We start from the raw sequence: 18,938 nt of genomic DNA, 5'->3' as shown, positions 1-18,938 counted from the left end.
TTTCCTGTGTTTTAGGAGTTTTATTCACACATTGCATCATCTCATCTCAAAATGACCTGTTATTTTGGAAAATTCATAACTTTTATAATGTCTATCTAATTTGCTCTCAAAAGCAATATTGCAGTCTTTTTATGAGCATGTTGTGTTCACCAAAGTCAGTCCAGTCAGTAACTTTGCATAAACTAGGAAAAAGTACTACGGTTTTGTTTCACTCAATTTTGACTGTAAAAGAACAATGCATGCTTTCAAACAGCTATCGACAGGCAACAATACATTTTATTTAATATTTATTAGGATGTTAAGGGGTTAATGTACACTTTATTGTCTCTGTAGGGAACCTCTGCATTTCAGTGCCGCTGGGGCAACATGTCATGAGCGGTGAGGGACCCAACTCCAAATCTTGAGCTAGGCTTGATCAGGATTAACTTTGCAGGAGGATTTTTTTGCATATAATAGTTTGATGGAGGAAACCAGAGTAACCAGTAATCCACGTAGACAACGGGAGAAATATGCAAGATGTAGATTGATGAAGAAACAAAGGTAGAAGGCAGTGATTGGCTGGCAGTGGCATGACATCTGAAAAGAAGGATGTAGACTACAGATTTTCTGGAACGGACCATGGGGAAAGAAGTCCACTCTGTAGCAAACATTTTTCTCAAATGCTTTTTGATGACAGGTGTGAGGTAAAGCTGTATTGGCGGCTTTCACGCCAGACTCGCCCCGTTCTGTTACGCTCACACTGGCCCAAGTGCATCACACCCGAACCAAAAACTCTTGTGTGAAAAATATCTCAGATAGCAGTTGTGTGGTGCAGTTTGTGTTTTGACAAGGCGTAAAAGCATGATTTATGAAGTGTCACACTCCAAGCGCCAACCCTCCCACGACTGTCTCCCCATTTGCTTCTCACACTTCACTATCACTTAAAGAGGGGTATCTCAGGTCAGGTGCAGAAGACACTGGTGGATTGAGGTGTTTTGGGGGGGATCACGGTACCCACACCTCACTCCTCCACGTGCACGAGATGGTATCACAATGGGAAACACGCAAACAGAGGTGCTACAGTACTGGTGCATGTTTGTCAGAATAAAAACGCCCAGTGCAGACTAAACACCAGGGGATCAGGCCAGGCGGTGTGAGCTGAGCGATGGGCTGTGAGAGCGGGGGCGGCCAGGCGAGCGGATTTACTGAAAAAACACTAGATGTAGGGAAGAATAAGGAGTATTAAAATGTGATAAGTTATATTTGGTTATTTGTAATCTTATAATAGCAATGGATCTGGAATTACAGTAGGTTGTGTTCATGTAAAATCCATACTTAAAATTAAGGTGGAGGTCAGGTCAGAATTCTATGGTGGAATTTGCTGCTTAACTGTCGGATTGCAGATTTGTTGACCTGGTTTATCTTTAAATTTCTCTGTAAATACTGGGTCTATCCACATGAAACAAAAACTAGAAGAACATTTGACGTCTTCTCTGTCAGCAGAAATAAACAAAAGTGTTTGTTTTTTCACAATAGCCTTAGAAAGTGGTGCCATTATTCAACCTCAAGGGAATTATTGTCAAGTTTGTGGAGCCAATTACAATTTTTTTACGATAAGGTTAAACATTTGTGGGTGTAGCGGCGACCTGCTCCTGTAGAGCCGCTGAGGGGCGAAGCTGGTTGGGTCCTGTAACATCATGTGACACACTTAAAACTAACAAACAAAGATGGTGGGTCCGTATTGTGTTAAGTGGTGTTAAAATCTGGAACAGTCTTCCTGAAGATGAGAGAGAGGCTTCTACTCTGACAATGTTCAAATCTAAGCTAAAAACAGTTTTGTTTAGCTGTGCATATGACTGAAAGGATTTTTCTTTGCACTCTTCTCTTTTGTTTGTGATTTCATTAGTTTAGACAATCAGTCGGATTGATTTAAAAGGGAGTTGGACTCCGAACACGTTGGACGTGTAAAAGTATGTACAATCAGTTGGACTGATTTAAAAAGGAGTTGGACTCCGAACACGTTACCCTTTGTGGCTAGGTGATTTTTTTATAAAAACAATTATTTAGTTAATTTTATTGTATTTCTGTTTCTGTAATTTCTTTGTGATTATAATGCATTTTTCCTGCTGTGTGAAGCACTTTGAATTGCCTTGTGTATGAAATGTGCTCTACAAATAGACTTGCGTTGCCTTAAGTTGAAATGTAATAGTGTAACGGTAACAGCGGATACATAAACGAGTGTGAACACAGAGCCCAGAATATTGCACTGATGTAGTGAATTGATAAAAATGAAACCATAACCCAAAAGGCGGTCAACAAAAAGTACGGCTACCCAGAACCAACTTCTCCTTGTCCTGCGTCTCAGGTGTGACAACCCTCCCCTCCTCCAGAGAAGCAGCCACACACACATTCACACAGTGTCTCCTATAGTGGGTATTTATTCCAAAAACAGTGAATCCATTATAAAGTTGCCCACCATTGGAGATTATGACATCATCAAATTCTAGAACGTGAACACAACCAATTCAAGTGGTAGAAAATGAATGAAAATCAATAGCTTATGTTCACGTCATATTCGATTTTAAGTGAGTTGGAGAAATGAGAGATTTGTTGTAATTGCTGGGTTTCTATCCACATGAAACAAATCTGATGCAAAGTTTAGTGTCTTCTCAGCATAAATGGAATAAGGGGGAATTACTTTTTCGTAACAGTTTCAGAAAGTGGTGCCATTATTCAACCCCAAACATAGCAAGTTTGTAGAGCTAATCCCTTAATTTAGCCAGCACGTTAATTAGCAGCAGGGAGCGATTCAACTCATCCCACAACAATACATTTTCTCAACACAGAGACTCATAGTCAAACTTTCCCTTTAACATTTTAGATGTGTTTTGAGCTCTTGCGGGAGAAAAAAAAGAGCATTACTCACCATTCACACATCTGCATAATCTCTATATATGCATAAAAGGAATATCAGGCAGAAAATGTTAAATCCCCCATAGCTTCATACTTCATATACCATCTGTGACTTACACAGAGCATGACAAAGGCTGACCAATAGGAGAAGCGGGTGGAGAAATGTCGATGGTCTGTGTTTGACTTGAATCACCACGGAACCATCTCTCCAGATTATCACATGGATCTCATGACAATTCTGAAAACTATTCCACAAATCACGCTAGCCCCCAAACCCGAAGAGGCAAACAAGCGTATAGAGAGGTCCCAACAGATCATGCTAGTACATGTTGTGCTCCTAAAATCACTCTTTAGCCTGTTGAAAAATACATGATTCTTAAAACTGCACAGGTCGACAGCATAAATCTATTCTACTGTGGGTGGTCAGAACCTGCCCCAAATCTCCAGGCCAAACAAACACTTGTACGGTTTAGCCATGTGACTGACTGCTTACAAACTCATTGAGAATATCTGGCTTATGTCGACCTTTCAAAACAACACACAGTCTTGTTTGTAGCCTTAACTCTTTCAGGCCGCAGTTATCCGGAAAGAATTGAAGCAACGTTACATATGAACCCAATGGTGTGTGGTTTCTTGATCTTAATCGGGAAAATCAAATTTGAATAAACAGTGCTTTGGAAGGTTTAGACACGGTGGATCAGGCTTGATGTTGTGCACATGTGGGACAGGAGAGGGCCTGGAGGAGCTGACCCCACACATAGGAGAGGTCCCAGGGCTTCCGTTTTTTGTGGAGATGTCGGGATAGAACAGGAGGCCAAGCACACAGGTCCAGCAGGAGGTTACGCACAGTTTGAAGACATTGAGTGGTTAGCAAAGAAGGAAAGCAAGGGAGTTAGGTATCAATCTGGTTTATATACCCTTGTAATATATTGAAATAAATGCATGGTATAGTGTGGGCCTTTAGTCGTTAAGTCGATGAATCATTCGATAGAGCCTTGGTTGATGCGGACTGCAGCAGACAGTTCGAGTGAATTGTGAGTTTAAACTGTCTTTTTACATATGAAGCCATTCTTAATTACTACATCTCTGTATGCATAGTGATTATTGCATCTTGTAAGTGTAGTTTGAGACATTGCTAGATCCAAGTGCCATAAAATAGCCCACTTTACTACCGGTAGATTAATTCATACACAGAAATTCTTAAGTTGACCACAACTTGAAGGTTAAGTTAAGATATACTTAATAATCCCTTGAGAGAAAAATCATTCTCAGCATTTGACTCATCCTTCCATGTTTTAAGAGGCGCCACACCTCCACATTCTTTGTCCTGTCACCTGTTTGCGCCCCTTTTTCTGATTATACATTTGATCACACCAGACCCCACTAATACACACTGATCACGCAGGCATCCACACATCTCTGACGTCTCTCCACGTTCCTGCATCGCCAAGATGTCAACAGAACTAAGACAAGATAAGATATGCCTTTATTTGTCCACACAATGGGGAAATTTTGGTGTTGCAACGCAAGTAGATACAGAAGAAAAGAACAGGTAACTTATAGGAAGTTTAAAAAAACACTCTTAATAGAAAAACTCTTGTAAGCAAAACTCCTATAGACATAACCTCATATGTCTTATTTGTCATATTCTTAATAAGGAATGGAGGGAAAAAAATAAAAAGATAAAATAAGATACAAATAAAAATAAGCTAACATACTAGTTTGTTTATTTTATGTTATCCAGACTTTGTTTTTTATTCTTTTTGCTAAGGTCCACGAGCCGGACCGTAACAAAGACATAAAGCAACACTTTAGTTCCAAGAGGGCCCTGTGCAAACTGTGATTGCAGTGCAACATTACAAATAATATCTATTGATATTAGTTTTTGTGCTGATGTGTTTATTATTGTATGTAGAGCAGTGGACTGTATAGACAGGAACAGAGTTGGTAGTCATTTTAGGGGAAATTTAGGAAAATCGGTATGTGGTCATACTAGAACCAGGAGGTTGAAGGTTCAATCCCAGCAGTGCCTACTATCATTGTGTCCTTGGGCAAAGCACTTTGCATACCTTGCCTATGTATTGCAATTTGCTTTCTCTTTACAATATTATCAATTTTGTCTTACACTGCAGGTAAAGAACGGTGCACTTTCAAATTATTACAATATTCCAACTAATGTTTTAGCCAGGTCTTCAGTGGAACATAAGAGCCAGATTAAAGGCTCTGTGAGGAGAAAGACCAAGCAGACCTGGACAATGGTTGGATTTGCAGTGAGCTCAGTATGGGGTGTGCACCAGCCGCAGACACTGGACCCATGGGAGCTCTGAGCTGACCCCTGCGGGTGTGAATACAGAGGTGTGACAGCCTAACCTTAGCCCAGTTCTGGTTTCCTGGCTCAGGTTTCACTGTCTGCCAGTGAATGTCTCTGATGGATGTGGTGAGCGGAGACAACTGCTGGAGCTGGGGTTTGCACTTGGACTGGTGCGCCAATAAAAATAGGAGTGGATTATATAATTGCTGTAAAGTAGTTGCAGGATAATACTTCCAAAGCACATTATTACAAGTTAGACAAATGTGCTAATTTAGCCAAAGTTCTGAGTGATAGTAAACTTGTTGGTAGTGTTCATTTTCTGATCCTGTCAAATCCCGCTCCCAAAATAAACATTGTACACTGTCTGCAGTTTACCTTTTACAATTGCCGTACTTTCCGGACTATAAGTCGCACCTTTTTTCATAGTGTTGGCCGGGGTGCGACTTATACTTATTTACTAATACTCTAGAGCGACTTATATGTGATATTATTTGTTATTTTCACACTTGCAACCGCATTTCATACTCCAGTGCAACTTATATATGTTTTTTTCTTCTCAATTATGCATTTTTTGGCTGGTGCGACATATACTCCGGAAAATACGGTATTATATTATCATCATCATTTCTGTCTCTATTCCACAAATCCTGTGCCATTATTAGCGTCTTTAGCCTTTGCAGGGTCTCCATGGTCGGTGTTACTTTGCAGCTTCACAATTCTCTGTTGACTTTGGGCATAAAAGCACATATTGCTGTGTCATATATAGCATTAGAACTGAGTAATTGTTGAAACTAAATATTAGGTTAAAGTACCCAGGACCCCAGTGACCCCAGCGCAGATATGGATCCAGTGGTGTCCCGGCAGAACCTCTGTGGTGGTGTCTGGTGTCGCCTGTCTGCCATTCAGAGCGCGTTATGATCAGGTACAGCAGAAAAAGGCTCTGTCTCCTCCCTCCTGTTCCATTCTTTGGCCCCCTTTTCTTCTGCTTCTCCCACTAATCTGCCCTGGTTTAGGATTCCCGCCGCGGCTCTGTCATGGCCAGGAAGTATGGGCTTGGGTAAACATGAGGGTCCTCAGTGCAGTGGATTACAACAGCCATACATCACGGTGACAGGGGCCTTTTCAGCACATGACAAGTGGCCGGACCCTGTGAGGAGGGATCTGATGACACGTCCTGTCGCCACAGCATCGAGCGATAGCCTACGACATCTTTTACAACTATGCGGGCAATCAAAAATTATCAGTCTGGTTTTCACATACCCATGGTTTAATATTGCAGATTCTTTTTATTTGAGCTCTTGCCCTTATACTTTGATGAGACAATATTTTGGCAATTTTGGCCTCTCAATTTTGGTTGAACTTTTGGGTATATTTTTGCTCTCTCTGTAACTGTGTAGCTTTTTGAAACTACAGCTTCTCCTTTGGTGTAACAAGCATTAATATGCAAGCCAAATCTAAACACATATCACAAGATCATCTTCCACATGTTGCACAATCTTGGAGCAATTTTATCTTGAGAGATACACAAGAGCTTGTATCATTCCTTATTGACAAAAATGGTAAGAGTAATGCTTTAGCAAAGAAATTAGAACTTAATAAACTAAAATCCAAGTAATTTGGTCATTTCCGGTTCTCGTTAGACATAATATCTATGAAATCCCATCTGAAATAATATCAGTAAATGCAAGGAGAATTATAGTAAACAAACAAATAGTTTTATAAGGGAAAGGTGTTTCACAAGGCTCCAATCCTACCTCTTTTCCTGTTTCCTGACATGATACGAGTGGTGATCAGTGATTATCTATGTTACTACCGTACTTTTAAACTTGAATCTATATTTTGATAGGTAAACTGACGTGGTTACATTTGAATGACCTTGTGTATAGTCTGTACAGCTCTCTCTGGTGAAAGATGGCAACAGGGGGCCGGACAGTTTGAACCCCTGTGGCTGCCTTCAGAGCAGTGAAAGTGAAACTAAAGTCAGGTCTCATCACAGAGAATTAACTTTCAATTGAAAAAGACATGAGTAAAGGATCACTTTCCCTCCTGACAATCCCCTGAGCTCATGTGATTAAACTATCAGGTTCAGAATCTATTCATCACATAGACTGCCTCCAAAGTAGTGGCTGTAACTGTCATTTTTCAACATGAGTAATAAGACAGTGAAATTGTACAGGGAAAGTATGACTGCAACTTAAGCATTTTTTTCTTTACAAAAAATACTATAGGGAAGGTGGCCTGAGAATAAATAATCCCTTCTTCTTTTTACCATTTTTTAAAATATATATATAAAAGACATAGTATATGAACTAAGCCTTTGGGGCATTCTTAAAGAGCAGTATTCTAATAAGCCATGTCGTGACTGGCCCTGATTCCATAGGCTGGTTCACAGGTTAGGAGCGCTTCAGTATGGTTCTTTTCATGGGGGTCCGGCTGAGGGTCCAGAGGCCGAGGTCCGCTATGTGAGCAACTGACGTCAACCAAACATAACTCATGTTTTCTTTCTTTCTCAAATCAAATCTGAATCGTACCAAAATAGCTAATTATATGAGTTGTTGTAGATACTAATTAACTACAAAAGTGTTTGTGTTTCTGATGTACATTTAAAAAAGTTTATTGAGATTATCCTGCTTTAGAGTTATTCAGAGGCATTCAGTACATTCAATATTATCATTATCATCAACAGTATTTCTATAAATTCAATATATTATCGTCATCATCATCATCATCATTATTATGTTCTGGTTCCTGTCATTTGTCAGACTATCAGAACCCAAACACCTCCAAAGCAAAGCCAAACGCAAATGGAGCAGCCAAATCTGCTGCCTCCTCAGCCTCTCCATCTCATTCCTTATTCCACCACCAGTGTTTAGATCCCAGGGGAGATATTTTCCCAGACAAATGCATCTCTTTCCTTGTCTGGGTCAAAGTACCAAGTTTATCCATTCAGTTAATTATTAACAACATCTCACTTATTTGTGTGTGTTGTAAGTCATTATTAGGATATATTTTTTTAGGATATATATATTTTTTAAGGCTTAACAGTCAGTGCCCACAATTTTTATTCCCACTCCATCTATTAAAAACAAGCACTATGGAATGTCTGTCATCCTTTCTTACCATTAAAATATTTTGGATCCAACTGCTGCATGTGTTCATAACTAAAAGCACTTCATCAGTTTTAGAACAAGTGCATAAAGTGCTTTCTTTTGTCTTTGTCCCTGAAGAGTTAAGGCTAATCAACAACACAAGCCTTGCAAGCAGCGTCTGGGAGAAATCAAATACATATGCGGCCAGTTTACAGTTAAGAATGTGAAATACCTTGCATATCCTGTGTTAATTATCATGCCCAAAGAAAAATACACATTACCAGCTTTAGTCTGGATTCAGCTCAGACCACAGATGTTACAAATATTATGAAAAAAAACACCACAAAATAACAATTGATTATTAATTTGATTGTGACTAAACAACAGTGGAATCTTACATTTTCTTTCATTCCCATTTAGTGCAATTCCTCATTCGTCCAGGAGTGTTCCACTGAAGAAAAAGATTCAGTTGTATTCATCTGGACATTGTTTTTAGAAAAACTAAATGTTTCATCTGTCATTCTCAATCTGCAAATCGAGTCTGGGAACTCAGGTATTTATCCTACTCTGTAAAGGCCCTGCCCACCGGGCGGGACCTCCTAATAAAAGGTGTTTACAGTTTCACTTGAGACTACTCTTCTTTGTTTCTTAACAGCCCTGTAGAATCAGAATCAGAATCAGAATCAGAAAAGGTTTATTGCCATTGTCAGTGAACAAAATTCACAGGCTAGAAACTTGCTTTGGTGATTTGGTGCAACCTACAACAATGTACAATAATAAAGCAAATTTGATCAAATAAGGCATACAACAGGCTATCAAAATCCTATTGTGAACCAACTATCGCTCCCTCCTCACTGAGTATCTGATTAGCATCAAAATTCCCAGGGCTACTCCCTCTCCATGGCTTCAATGGGTGAGACTAAACAGACTTTATCAACACAGAAGACACGCAAATTCAGGACCACAAAGCGCTGTGCATCTTCATCTTAAAGCCACAAACCATTAGTTTGAAGACAGTGAGGAGAAGATTCTAAGCAGGAGAAGAGATGGTTTAAAAGAGGAGTTAAGGAGGCAATCTTTGTTAAAAAAAGAGAACAATTAAGGTTTAAGGTTCAAAACTGTGGTCGTGTATAATAGTGTGTTGAAGCCATGGAGTGGGAGAAGAATTCTGGAGTGGGGGCATTCTGATGCTAATCAGGTACTCAGTGAGGAAGTGAGGTTACAATAGGATTGTGATAGCCAATTACAGGGCAGTTAGGATACAAAGAAGATTAGTCTCAAGTTGAACTGTAAACACCCTTTATCAGGAGGTGCCGTCCGATGGGCCTACTCAGAGTAGGATAAATATCGTTCCCAGACTCGATCCGCAGCGTGAGAATGAATCTTGAATGACAGACAAAACATTTTGTTTTTCTATAACAGAGTCCAGAGGATTACAACTGAATATTCATTCCCATTGTCTAACGCGTTATTTCTCGTTTGTGACCAGCTTTACGAAAGACAAATAAGTTTACATTTAGGTCTATTTTTTGGACGATAGATTGATTTTAAAATACCTAATTTTGCTTCTAAAATTGTCTCGATTAGGCTGAGCAAAATAATATGTCTAGCCGAAACTAGCCGACATTTTTTTTTTTTAATCAGCATTTTGAACCTCGAATTCTTTTATTTTTCAATTATTTCGCCGACTGCCTTTTAAAAGTTAGTGCGCCTCCGTCGGCGCCACTCAAGTGTCCATAGGACATGCCAGGCTCTGTCAGGGTGTCTTACGCAATGCATTCTGGGATTGAAACACCCCCAGCAGCGTCATCACAACAAACATGGCGGCGCCCGTGTACCCCGCATGTTCCCCCCGCTCGCCTTTGCTACCAAAATAAAGGATAGCGGCGTACAAAAGGTCGATTGAAAAATCTTAAAATCGTGAGATTTAGTCTCCTGATCGGGTTGAGAGAGACGTTTTCCGTCATTGACTGTTAAAGCCTGACCCCTGGTGGTCACTCCGACTAAAAAAATGGCAAAATTTTGATCTTTTTTTTGCCTTCATTGTAAAAAAAATAAGAATTTGCCTACCGACCGAGCCACTTGAAAAATGTTGACTCGGGTTACAGCAAACAGACAATTTATTTGGGGTAGCCTTATTAGTTTTTGGTTCTCACAATATTGTATATTGTATTGATTACCCTAATAATCTTGACATCCCTAGCCATAAATCCTACTTACAAAATAACATTGTATTACAGTAAACTTGCGAGCGATGCCATATTATCACATGTATTGTTGAAGTCTTGAGTGATGTAAATTGGCTTATTCATTCGGTAAAAGGTCCATGCTTTCAAACATACAGATGTGATATCCACAAATTGTAGTCAATATTTATTCAAGTACCTACATTGGCCAATTACATCCCAGAGGCTTTGCTTAATAAGCAATAAAATAAGCTAAAATAAAGACATATCAGATTTTCCCCTTTAATTTTTTTTTATGGAATCATATAAACCACAATGTCCAAGGGTATTGCAAGTGTATAACTCTTCTTAACAGCAGCTCAACTAGATATATATTCAATTAAATGTATTTTTGTAGCGCCTGAAATTGCTACAGCAGTTGCCTCAGTGGCGTGCGGTCAGAGAAATCAAGCCTAGCAATGATTGACCAATAAAATCAAAATTGCAGTCTGTCAAACCTATAATAAAATTGTTCCGAAATATATCCAAAAAAGCCTGTTTTCCCCTCACTTTTGCCACTGAAGCATGTCAGTCACAGTGTCCGTCTGAAGGAGTCGGATCGCTCCTTCACTGTGGAACTCCTCTAGGTTTCTACTTTTTCCCAAGGAGGTTTTTATAGTTTTTCCTGGCCGAGAAGGAGGGTCTAAGGACAGGGGACCCTGGGACATTTTGTCTAAGGACTTTAATTGAGTAGCCTCTAGAGGCCACTGAGCAGTACTGCAGGCCAGGAATCATGGTTGTTTATCTACTGTGCTGCACATTTTCTTACCCTGAAGGTAGGCCCGTTCCTGCTCCGCTCTCTAACATGAGAGTTTAGAACCTGAGCAGACAGCAGCTTGTTTTAGAGGTCTGCACATGCGCTCTGAAGACAACACAGCCTTAAACCACGCACGGTGAATAAACCTGTGTGGGAATCTTGGATGTTTTCAGGTTCTGCCTAACTGAGCATGTGCAGAGGAGAAGGGAATCAACAGCAGCACCAAGTTTCATTCTAATGATTAAATGTTAGTTAGAAATACTGGCAGTAATTCAAATAACACAGAGAGCAACTTGACTTTGTGTAATGAATAAAGCAGTGATGTCTGACTAATAAATCCAATCAGCACCTACATTATGCAAGGCAGTGTAGCTCAGTAAGATAAGCATTCATCTTTCACGTGGGAGATTCCGACCTGACATCTACAAGTGTTCTGTTGTAGTTTTAGTTTGTTGAAAAATGTGGTTCAGTTTTAGTGCTCCCGCGGGTTTAGTTTTGTCGCGGAGTGCGCTGTGTTCAGCTCTGGATCTCCACAGCGTCTTTGGTTCGTTGCACCGCTTGAGTTGAGTAGCCTGCACACCGTGACAACAACAAAACCTATGTGTGGTCATACTGATAGATTTCATGTGGAAATTTAACCGTGGGACATCATCTCTGCCTCTGTTCCTTCACAGGTGAGCCTCATTGCCTAATCTCAAATAGCGTGTTTGGTCAAATCAGATTGTGTGACTAATCTCCGTCAATTCATGATTAATGCGTATATTTTCTATGATTAATCGCATGAGTTACCACAGTAATGGAGGACCACAAAATGTTTGGAATTAATTCTGTTGGGAAAATGTTTCACAGTATTTTATAACACCAACACCATGTCAAAGTACATTATTCACAGGGAACTATTAGTTGCTGGAGAAATTCTGGTTGCCAGATAGCCCTCCATTATCACGTGTTTCGGGATTGTCAGACAAACAAAACACTGCAAACTATTTTCAACATTCAACTTCAACTATTGTATGTATCTGGGACATAAGACTCCAGCAATGGAAACAATAGATGGATACTTGCAAAAACTATTTTTAAAAAGAAATAAGCAAATTGCCAAATTATGTTTTATGTTTGCCTATCAGATATCAGATTCTCACTTAACTTAGAACAATAACAAGTGCTGCCCGGTGGTCAAGTGGCTAAGGCACAGCTCACGTATGCCAGGTTCCAAGTCCATGTCCTCCCTTCTCTCTTATCCCCCATTTCACACTGTACACTGTCCTGTCAATAAAGCCAACGGCCACAATAACATTATATTTAATATTTAATGGGATATTTAATTCCGTCTAACACCTCACTGACAGCAGGCGCATGACAGTCGGCTACAGGCTAGCTCAACTGATGCATAATTGTGTAATTGTTGAAAACAATACAGTACAATAATAAATACAATTTTATGAGGAGGATTAAGTTCTGAAATATTGTTTTTGGAGGTACATAAAAGGCCGAGTAGTGAAATAGAAAATGCATACCTTGGAGTGCTGGACGTGGATGCCATAGAGGAGGATGTTTTTCAGTTTGGCGACTGAAGCCAGGTCCTTGATTGTTTCTGGCTCCGTCACAGTTTCTCTGATGGAATGCACATCCACGCCACTCAAATGCACCTGACACAACAAAGCATCAACATCTTAGGAGACAAATAATGGCTATACCTTTCAGTGTGAATACTGAAGGTTTATTTCAGTATATCTTTAAAACATTTAGAGTTTCTCAACTTGTGGTTGTCATTAGGATTGGGCGATATAAAAAAGGTTTTTGTAATTGACTGACCATGAACAATACAGACTTTTGATTAGTGACATTTTTAAACCCACAAAAAAAATCTAAATTCTCTCTCTGAAGTGTGAACTCTGCTCCAAACCACATGCTCTTACTGACTTTGTAAGAGGATTGTCTGTAGACTTGTCCATTAAAATAGTATAGAAAATATCAAAATTGTTGACTTGAAGATAAGCAAAATTACATATTGAGAATTGTCTGTATGAAAATATAAAAACAGCAGTAAAAAAGATTATTGAAAATGAGAGTGAAGTGTGCATGATTAGACACATTTCCGATTAACTGCAAATATTATATTAAATATTATATGATTGATATTGAAATTGATTAGATATTAAAAATACATATATTTTTACTTTGTTTCTGTACTATAAAGCATCTTTGAGTGTACAAAAAAGCATTGTATAAGTTTATTATTATTATTATATTATTATTATGCAAATACTGAGAATTTTGTTTACCGTATTTTCCGGACTATAAGTCGCACCTTTTTTCATAGTTTTGGCCGGGGTGCGACTTATACTTATATTTATACTTATATACTTATAAGTATAAATATATGTGATATTATTTGTTATTTTCAGACTTGAATTTCATACTCCAGTGCAACTTATATGTTTTTTTTCTTCTCTCTTATGCATCTTTTGGCTGGTGCGACTTATGTTCCGGTGCGAAGTATAGTCCGGAAAATACGGTATGTTCTTTTTACAATGGACTCTTCTAGCCCACACCTTTATTTAGGCTTAGAAACTTCATCTCAAATACTGTACGTATCAATGTATTATTTCTGGTTGTGAGGGTCAACAAAAATTGGTCAAAGGGCCGTATTTGAAGTTGTGTAAGCAAAAACTTCTGGGCATCTGGGTGCGACATCTTTGAAAACTAATCGTCAGAAAAATAAAGTTGGATTTTCGGTAATGACAAGTCAGCTTGAAATTGTTTTTGGGACCACTTTAGTTTTACTTGTCTGTTTCAAATAATATTTCACCAATTATAAATGAAAGCATAAATATTTTCCTTGCTTGTGTGTATAGATTTATTTTGGTTGGTTTATTTTGGTATTAGTGCGAGTAAGAGTGTTTTGATACTGTCCCGCTGGAGAATGTGGAGTTCTTATGGGAGATGCTTTTTCACAGTCATATATTTTATGACTGTTAGGCAGAGCAAAATAATATGTCTGTTTGCCGTAACCCGAGCGAGCCGTCAAAATTATAGCCGACTGAAAAAAATATATCAGCATTTTGTCAAAATTGTGCCAAATTCTTTAATTTTTCAAAAAAGCGCCGTGTTAAATCATTTTGTATCACTGGAATTCGCTAAAAAATATTACGAAGGCGAAAAAGAAATGAAAATGAAACTTAACACGAGCGGAGAACGTTCAAGTCATTGTCTGTTGAAGCATGACCCCTGGCGGTCACTGCGTGTCACTGGCAGAATAGAAAAAACAGGATTTGACAGTGGCTGAAATATGCAGAATTTGTCATATATGATGACCAAGACGTCGACGATTCTACGACATGAAAATGGCCAACAAATAAAATAATTTGTCCTGTACAAAAATATTTTATTGAGTGGACTTATTATTTTTTTTGTTTTGTACATTCACGATAGCATCTCTTTTGATAAATGATAATATTAACTAAATAATATTAATTAAATTCTATATACAAATTTTAATTTTTTTATGCTTTAAAGTAAAACAAACAAAAAAGAATTTACCTTCCTACCTACCCACTTGAACAATTTTGGTAGGGTTACACCAAACATACAATTACTTTTGGATCTTTTTTTGCCTTCAAAGTTAAAAAAAAATAGAATTTACCTACCCACTTGAAAAATGGTGGGTCGGGTTACAGCAAACAGACAATTTATTTGGGGCAGCCTTATTATTATTACTTTTTTTCACTTTAACCCATGGTATAAAATTGTTCCCTTATCAAAAACATCCCTGGAATTGCATTTGATAAATCACTCTTTCTTTTAAAAAAAATCACGTTAACGAGGTAATTTTCCCCAGATTGTGCAGTTTTTAAGTCCATAAACCATCACTGGACTCGTGCTGCTGAGCATTGCTGCACTCACATTTCATTCACTACCAACACTAGGAGGGCTGGGCGATACGGCCATACAAAATGTGTGTGATCTTATCTTGAGTTCTGCTGCTATTTTGGTGATATTGTCATTTAGTGATTCAGTGCTGCTGTATTTAATGCAGTGCTATGCTCAAACAGAGACACTTTTCACCAGCCAGCCTCTGACATGCTCTGTGTGAGTGACAAGGGAATTTAACCAATCAGTGAAGTCGGGTTAAGCAGTCATTCGTCCAGGAGTGTTCCATCGTAAAAAAATATTCAAATGTAGTCATCAGGACACTTTTTGGAAGAAGAAGAAAAAAGACGTCTCTAGATCTAGATATATATCCTATTCTGAGCTGGATAAACCCTGTCTACAGGGCGGGACCTCCTGATATTAGCCTGATTTTGTTCATCTAGTTTTTTTTCCTTCCTAAATTTGACCTGAGATAATAGTCTCCTAGCAGCTCTGTAATTAGGGTAAACTAGGGCTGTGACTAACGTGTACCTGATTAACACATGACTGCCTCGAGCTGTTTCCTGAGAAATGGTCTCAATATGCTATTTTATATTTCTGGTAAATTAAACCTTAAAGCACCAATTATATTTAAAGAGGGATTTTCCTTTTTAACAAAGTGGCCTCCTTAACTCCTCTTTCAAACCAACTCTTCTCCTGGCTAGAATCTTCACCTCACTGTCCTCAAGGGAGTGGTTTGTGGCTTTTAGGTGCTGATGCAGAGCTTTGTAATCCTGAATTTGGGAGCCTTTTTGGTGTCGATACAGCCTTTTGTGCAGCGGCTCTGTGGCTGTTCTGTCTCTCCTAACGCTCTTTACAACAATCCTCACTGCATTGCATTGGACATTGTTCTGTTTTTGAGTAGGCATCTTGTCCTTCGGATGAACCAGTTTCTGTCTTAAAGTGTTTCCAGGTTTAAAGTAAATGGGGATGTCATGCTGTCTAAAAAGCCTTTGTAGTTTTTCAGACAATCAAGACACATAAGGGATAGAGACTCCATTCCTTCTTGGTTCGTTTTCCCTTTGTCAACTTTTTTTTGCTCCCTTCACTTTGTTTAGAGCTCAAGCCGGGTAACCACAGGCTGAGAGAGCATTACGGATATGTTTTTCCTCTTGCCCTATGAGCATGTGGGCACCTCTTGGGCTCTGTGTTGTAATGTTCTGATCACTCCCAGCTTGTGCTGTAGTGGGTGGTTAGAGCCAAAGAGCAGGTACTGATCCGTGTCTGTTTGGAGCTTCCCGTCCTCTCCTCTCATAGTGGAACAATCAAGAAAGGCCAAGCGGTTCTCTTTAGCGTCATCTCTCATGACGTTGATGTTCAGGTCCACCGCATTATTGTGCTCTGAGGAGGCAGTAGCGCAGTGGTGAGTGCTCGTCTTCTGAGCTCAACATCCTTTGTAGGGCGTGTGTGTGAATGGGTGAGTATCTGGCCTTCTTGGAGTCCTTGGGAGGGGTACTGGACAGTGCACCGACCAGGGAACGGCCTATCGGGCCACTTTGGCTTGTAGGTCTCCTGAGGTCATTGACAGGTATTGGCAGGCAAAGCGGGCCGCAGCTTGTGCAGTCGCACAGTCAAAAACTTGGGGCTGGGAGGAGTTCGGGGAGGCCATGGAGGAGGACTATCGGTTTGCCCCAGATAAATTCTGGCTAAGTGTCCGGCGCCTCAGGAGGGGCAAGCAGTGCTTCACCAACACCGTTTACGGTGCGGGTGGAGACCTGCTGACCTCGACAGGGGATGTCGTCGGTCGGTGGAATGAATACTTTGAGGACCTCTGTAATATCACCTTCCGAAGAGGAAGCAGAGACTGGGGAATCAGAGGCTGGCTCGTCAAGTTACTGAGGTTGTTCGCAAACTCCTCAGTGGCAGGGCTCCGGGAGTGGATGAGATAAGCCCTGAGTACCTAAAGTCTCTGGATGTTGTAGGCCTGCTTTTGCTGACAGATCTCTGAAACGTCGCATTGGCGGTCAGGGACAGTGCCTCTGGACTGGCAGACCGGGGTGGTGGTCCCTCTGTTCAAGAAGGATGTGTTCCAACTACAGAGGGCTCACACTCCTCAGCCTCCCCGGTAAGGTCTATTCCAGGATACTGGAGATGAGAATCCGACCGATAGTCGAACCTCCGATTCAGGAGGAGCAGAGTGGTTTTCGTCCCGGTCGTGGAACACTGGACCAGCTCTATACTCTCCATCGGGTGCTCGAGGGTTCATAGGAGTTTGGCCAACCAGTCCACATGTGCTTTGTGGATCTGAAGAAGGCTTTCGACCGTGTTCCTCGGGGTGTCCTTTGGTGGGTGCTCCGGGAGTACGGGGTCCGGGGCCCTTTGCTCAGGGCTGTACGGTTCCTGTACCACCGGAACAGGAGCTGTGTTTGCATTGCCGGCAGTAAGTCAGACCTGTTCCCAGTGCATGTTGGACTCCGCCAGGGCTGGCCTTTGTCACCGGTTCTGTTCATAGTTTTTATGGACAGAATTTCTAGGCGCAGTCAGGGGTCGGAGGGTGTCCGGTTTGGGGACCACAGGAACTCATCCCTGCTGTTTGCAGACAATGTTGTCCTGATGGCTCCATCAAACCCGGACCTGCAACATGCACTGGGACGGTTTGCAGCCGAGTGTCAAGTGGCTGGGATGAGAATCAGCACCTCCAAATCCGAGGCCATGGTTCTCGACCGGAAAAAGGTGGCTTGCCCTCTCCGGGTGGGTGGGGAGACCTCACCTATGGTCATGAGCTTTGGGTAATGGCTGAAAAGACAAGATTGCGGATACAAGCAGTCGAAATGAGTTTCCTCCGCCGGGTGGCTGGGCGCTCCCTTAGAGATAGGGTGAAGAGCTCAGTCACATGAGGGGAGCGCGGAGTAGAGCCGCTGCTCCTCCAAGTCGAGAGGAGCTAGCTGAGGTGGCTCGGGCATCTGTTCCGGATGTCTCCTGGGCATGTCCCACCGGGAAGAGGCCCCTTGGAAGACCCAGGACACGTTGGAGGGACTATGTCTCTCGGCTGGCCTGGGAACACCTCGGGATCCTCCCGGAGGAGTTAGATGAAGAGTCTGGGGAGATGGAAGTCTGGGAGTGCCTGCTTAGACTGCTGCCCCCGGGACCCGGCCCCGGATAAGCGGAAGAAGATGGATGGATGGATGTGTAGTATTCAAATCAGGTCAGTCAAAACCACCAAAAAGTTCCTCCAGCCGCAGCAGCAGTGTTTTATACTGTGTCAAGTTTTCACTTACAACCACTTGACACTTTTTGTGGCCCTTACAAAATAAAATCCTCCAAAAATTGGCTATGTAAAAAGCTTTATTGTGAATAGGTCAGATAATGACAACTCCTTTTTCTTGCGAAGATGACAAACAGCTTGACAGAGCAACAATTCAGCGCGATAGACATCATTTGACAACTTTATGAAAAAGTATTGCTAAAAATGCAGCAAAAAGCTTTGAAAACGTATTTGGAAAAGGGGGAATAAGTAAAATTTACACTCACCCAGATGACCACCACAGGGCTGAGGACAGCTCTATCTGCTGCTTCTAAAGCCATTATTAAGGCCTTCACTTCTAATGGACAGCCACTCACCTACATTAAAATACAAAAAAGGGCTATTAGAGTAATTTCAAAACTAACTAACTAAATAGATTGGTATTTTAATGGTTCACATACAGATATTTGTATGAAGTTCCATGCCTTGGGCAGGCAGTTGACATTGTTTCCCGGCATGTCAGTAATGATGTCCAGGCCCTGTAGGTAAGAACAATAAATTATTTTGA

At 40.7% G+C, this 18,938-nt stretch overlaps 1 protein-coding gene and 1 long non-coding RNA gene across 2 annotated transcripts in view; both read right to left on the bottom strand.

Annotated features, from left to right (window-relative positions):
* The window catches only part of LOC140373589 (uncharacterized), a 528,683-nt gene that overhangs the window by 208,401 nt on the left and 301,344 nt on the right, over nucleotides 1-18,938 (bottom strand). The gene's annotated exons all lie outside the window — the stretch shown is intronic.
* Nucleotides 1-18,938, bottom strand: part of crppa (CDP-L-ribitol pyrophosphorylase A) — a 53,941-nt gene that overhangs the window by 8,438 nt on the left and 26,565 nt on the right. The window contains exons 7-9 of the mRNA XM_072461312.1: nucleotides 18,832-18,909; nucleotides 18,658-18,747; nucleotides 12,792-12,923 (exon numbers count right to left, since the gene is read on the bottom strand). Of these exons, the coding sequence (XP_072317413.1) occupies nucleotides 12,792-12,923; nucleotides 18,658-18,747; nucleotides 18,832-18,909 (300 nt within the window). The remainder of the gene's footprint in view (nucleotides 1-12,791; nucleotides 12,924-18,657; nucleotides 18,748-18,831; nucleotides 18,910-18,938) is intronic.

This window comes from Eucyclogobius newberryi, unplaced genomic scaffold, assembly GCF_026437365.1.
Source record: "Eucyclogobius newberryi isolate DKJ021-1_F unplaced genomic scaffold, fEucNew1.0.hap1 SCAF_3, whole genome shotgun sequence".
NCBI lineage: Eukaryota > Metazoa > Chordata > Actinopteri > Gobiiformes > Gobiidae > Eucyclogobius > Eucyclogobius newberryi.
The sequence above is the reverse complement of the archived record's forward strand: the minus strand, read 5'-3'. Positions and strand labels throughout refer to the sequence as shown.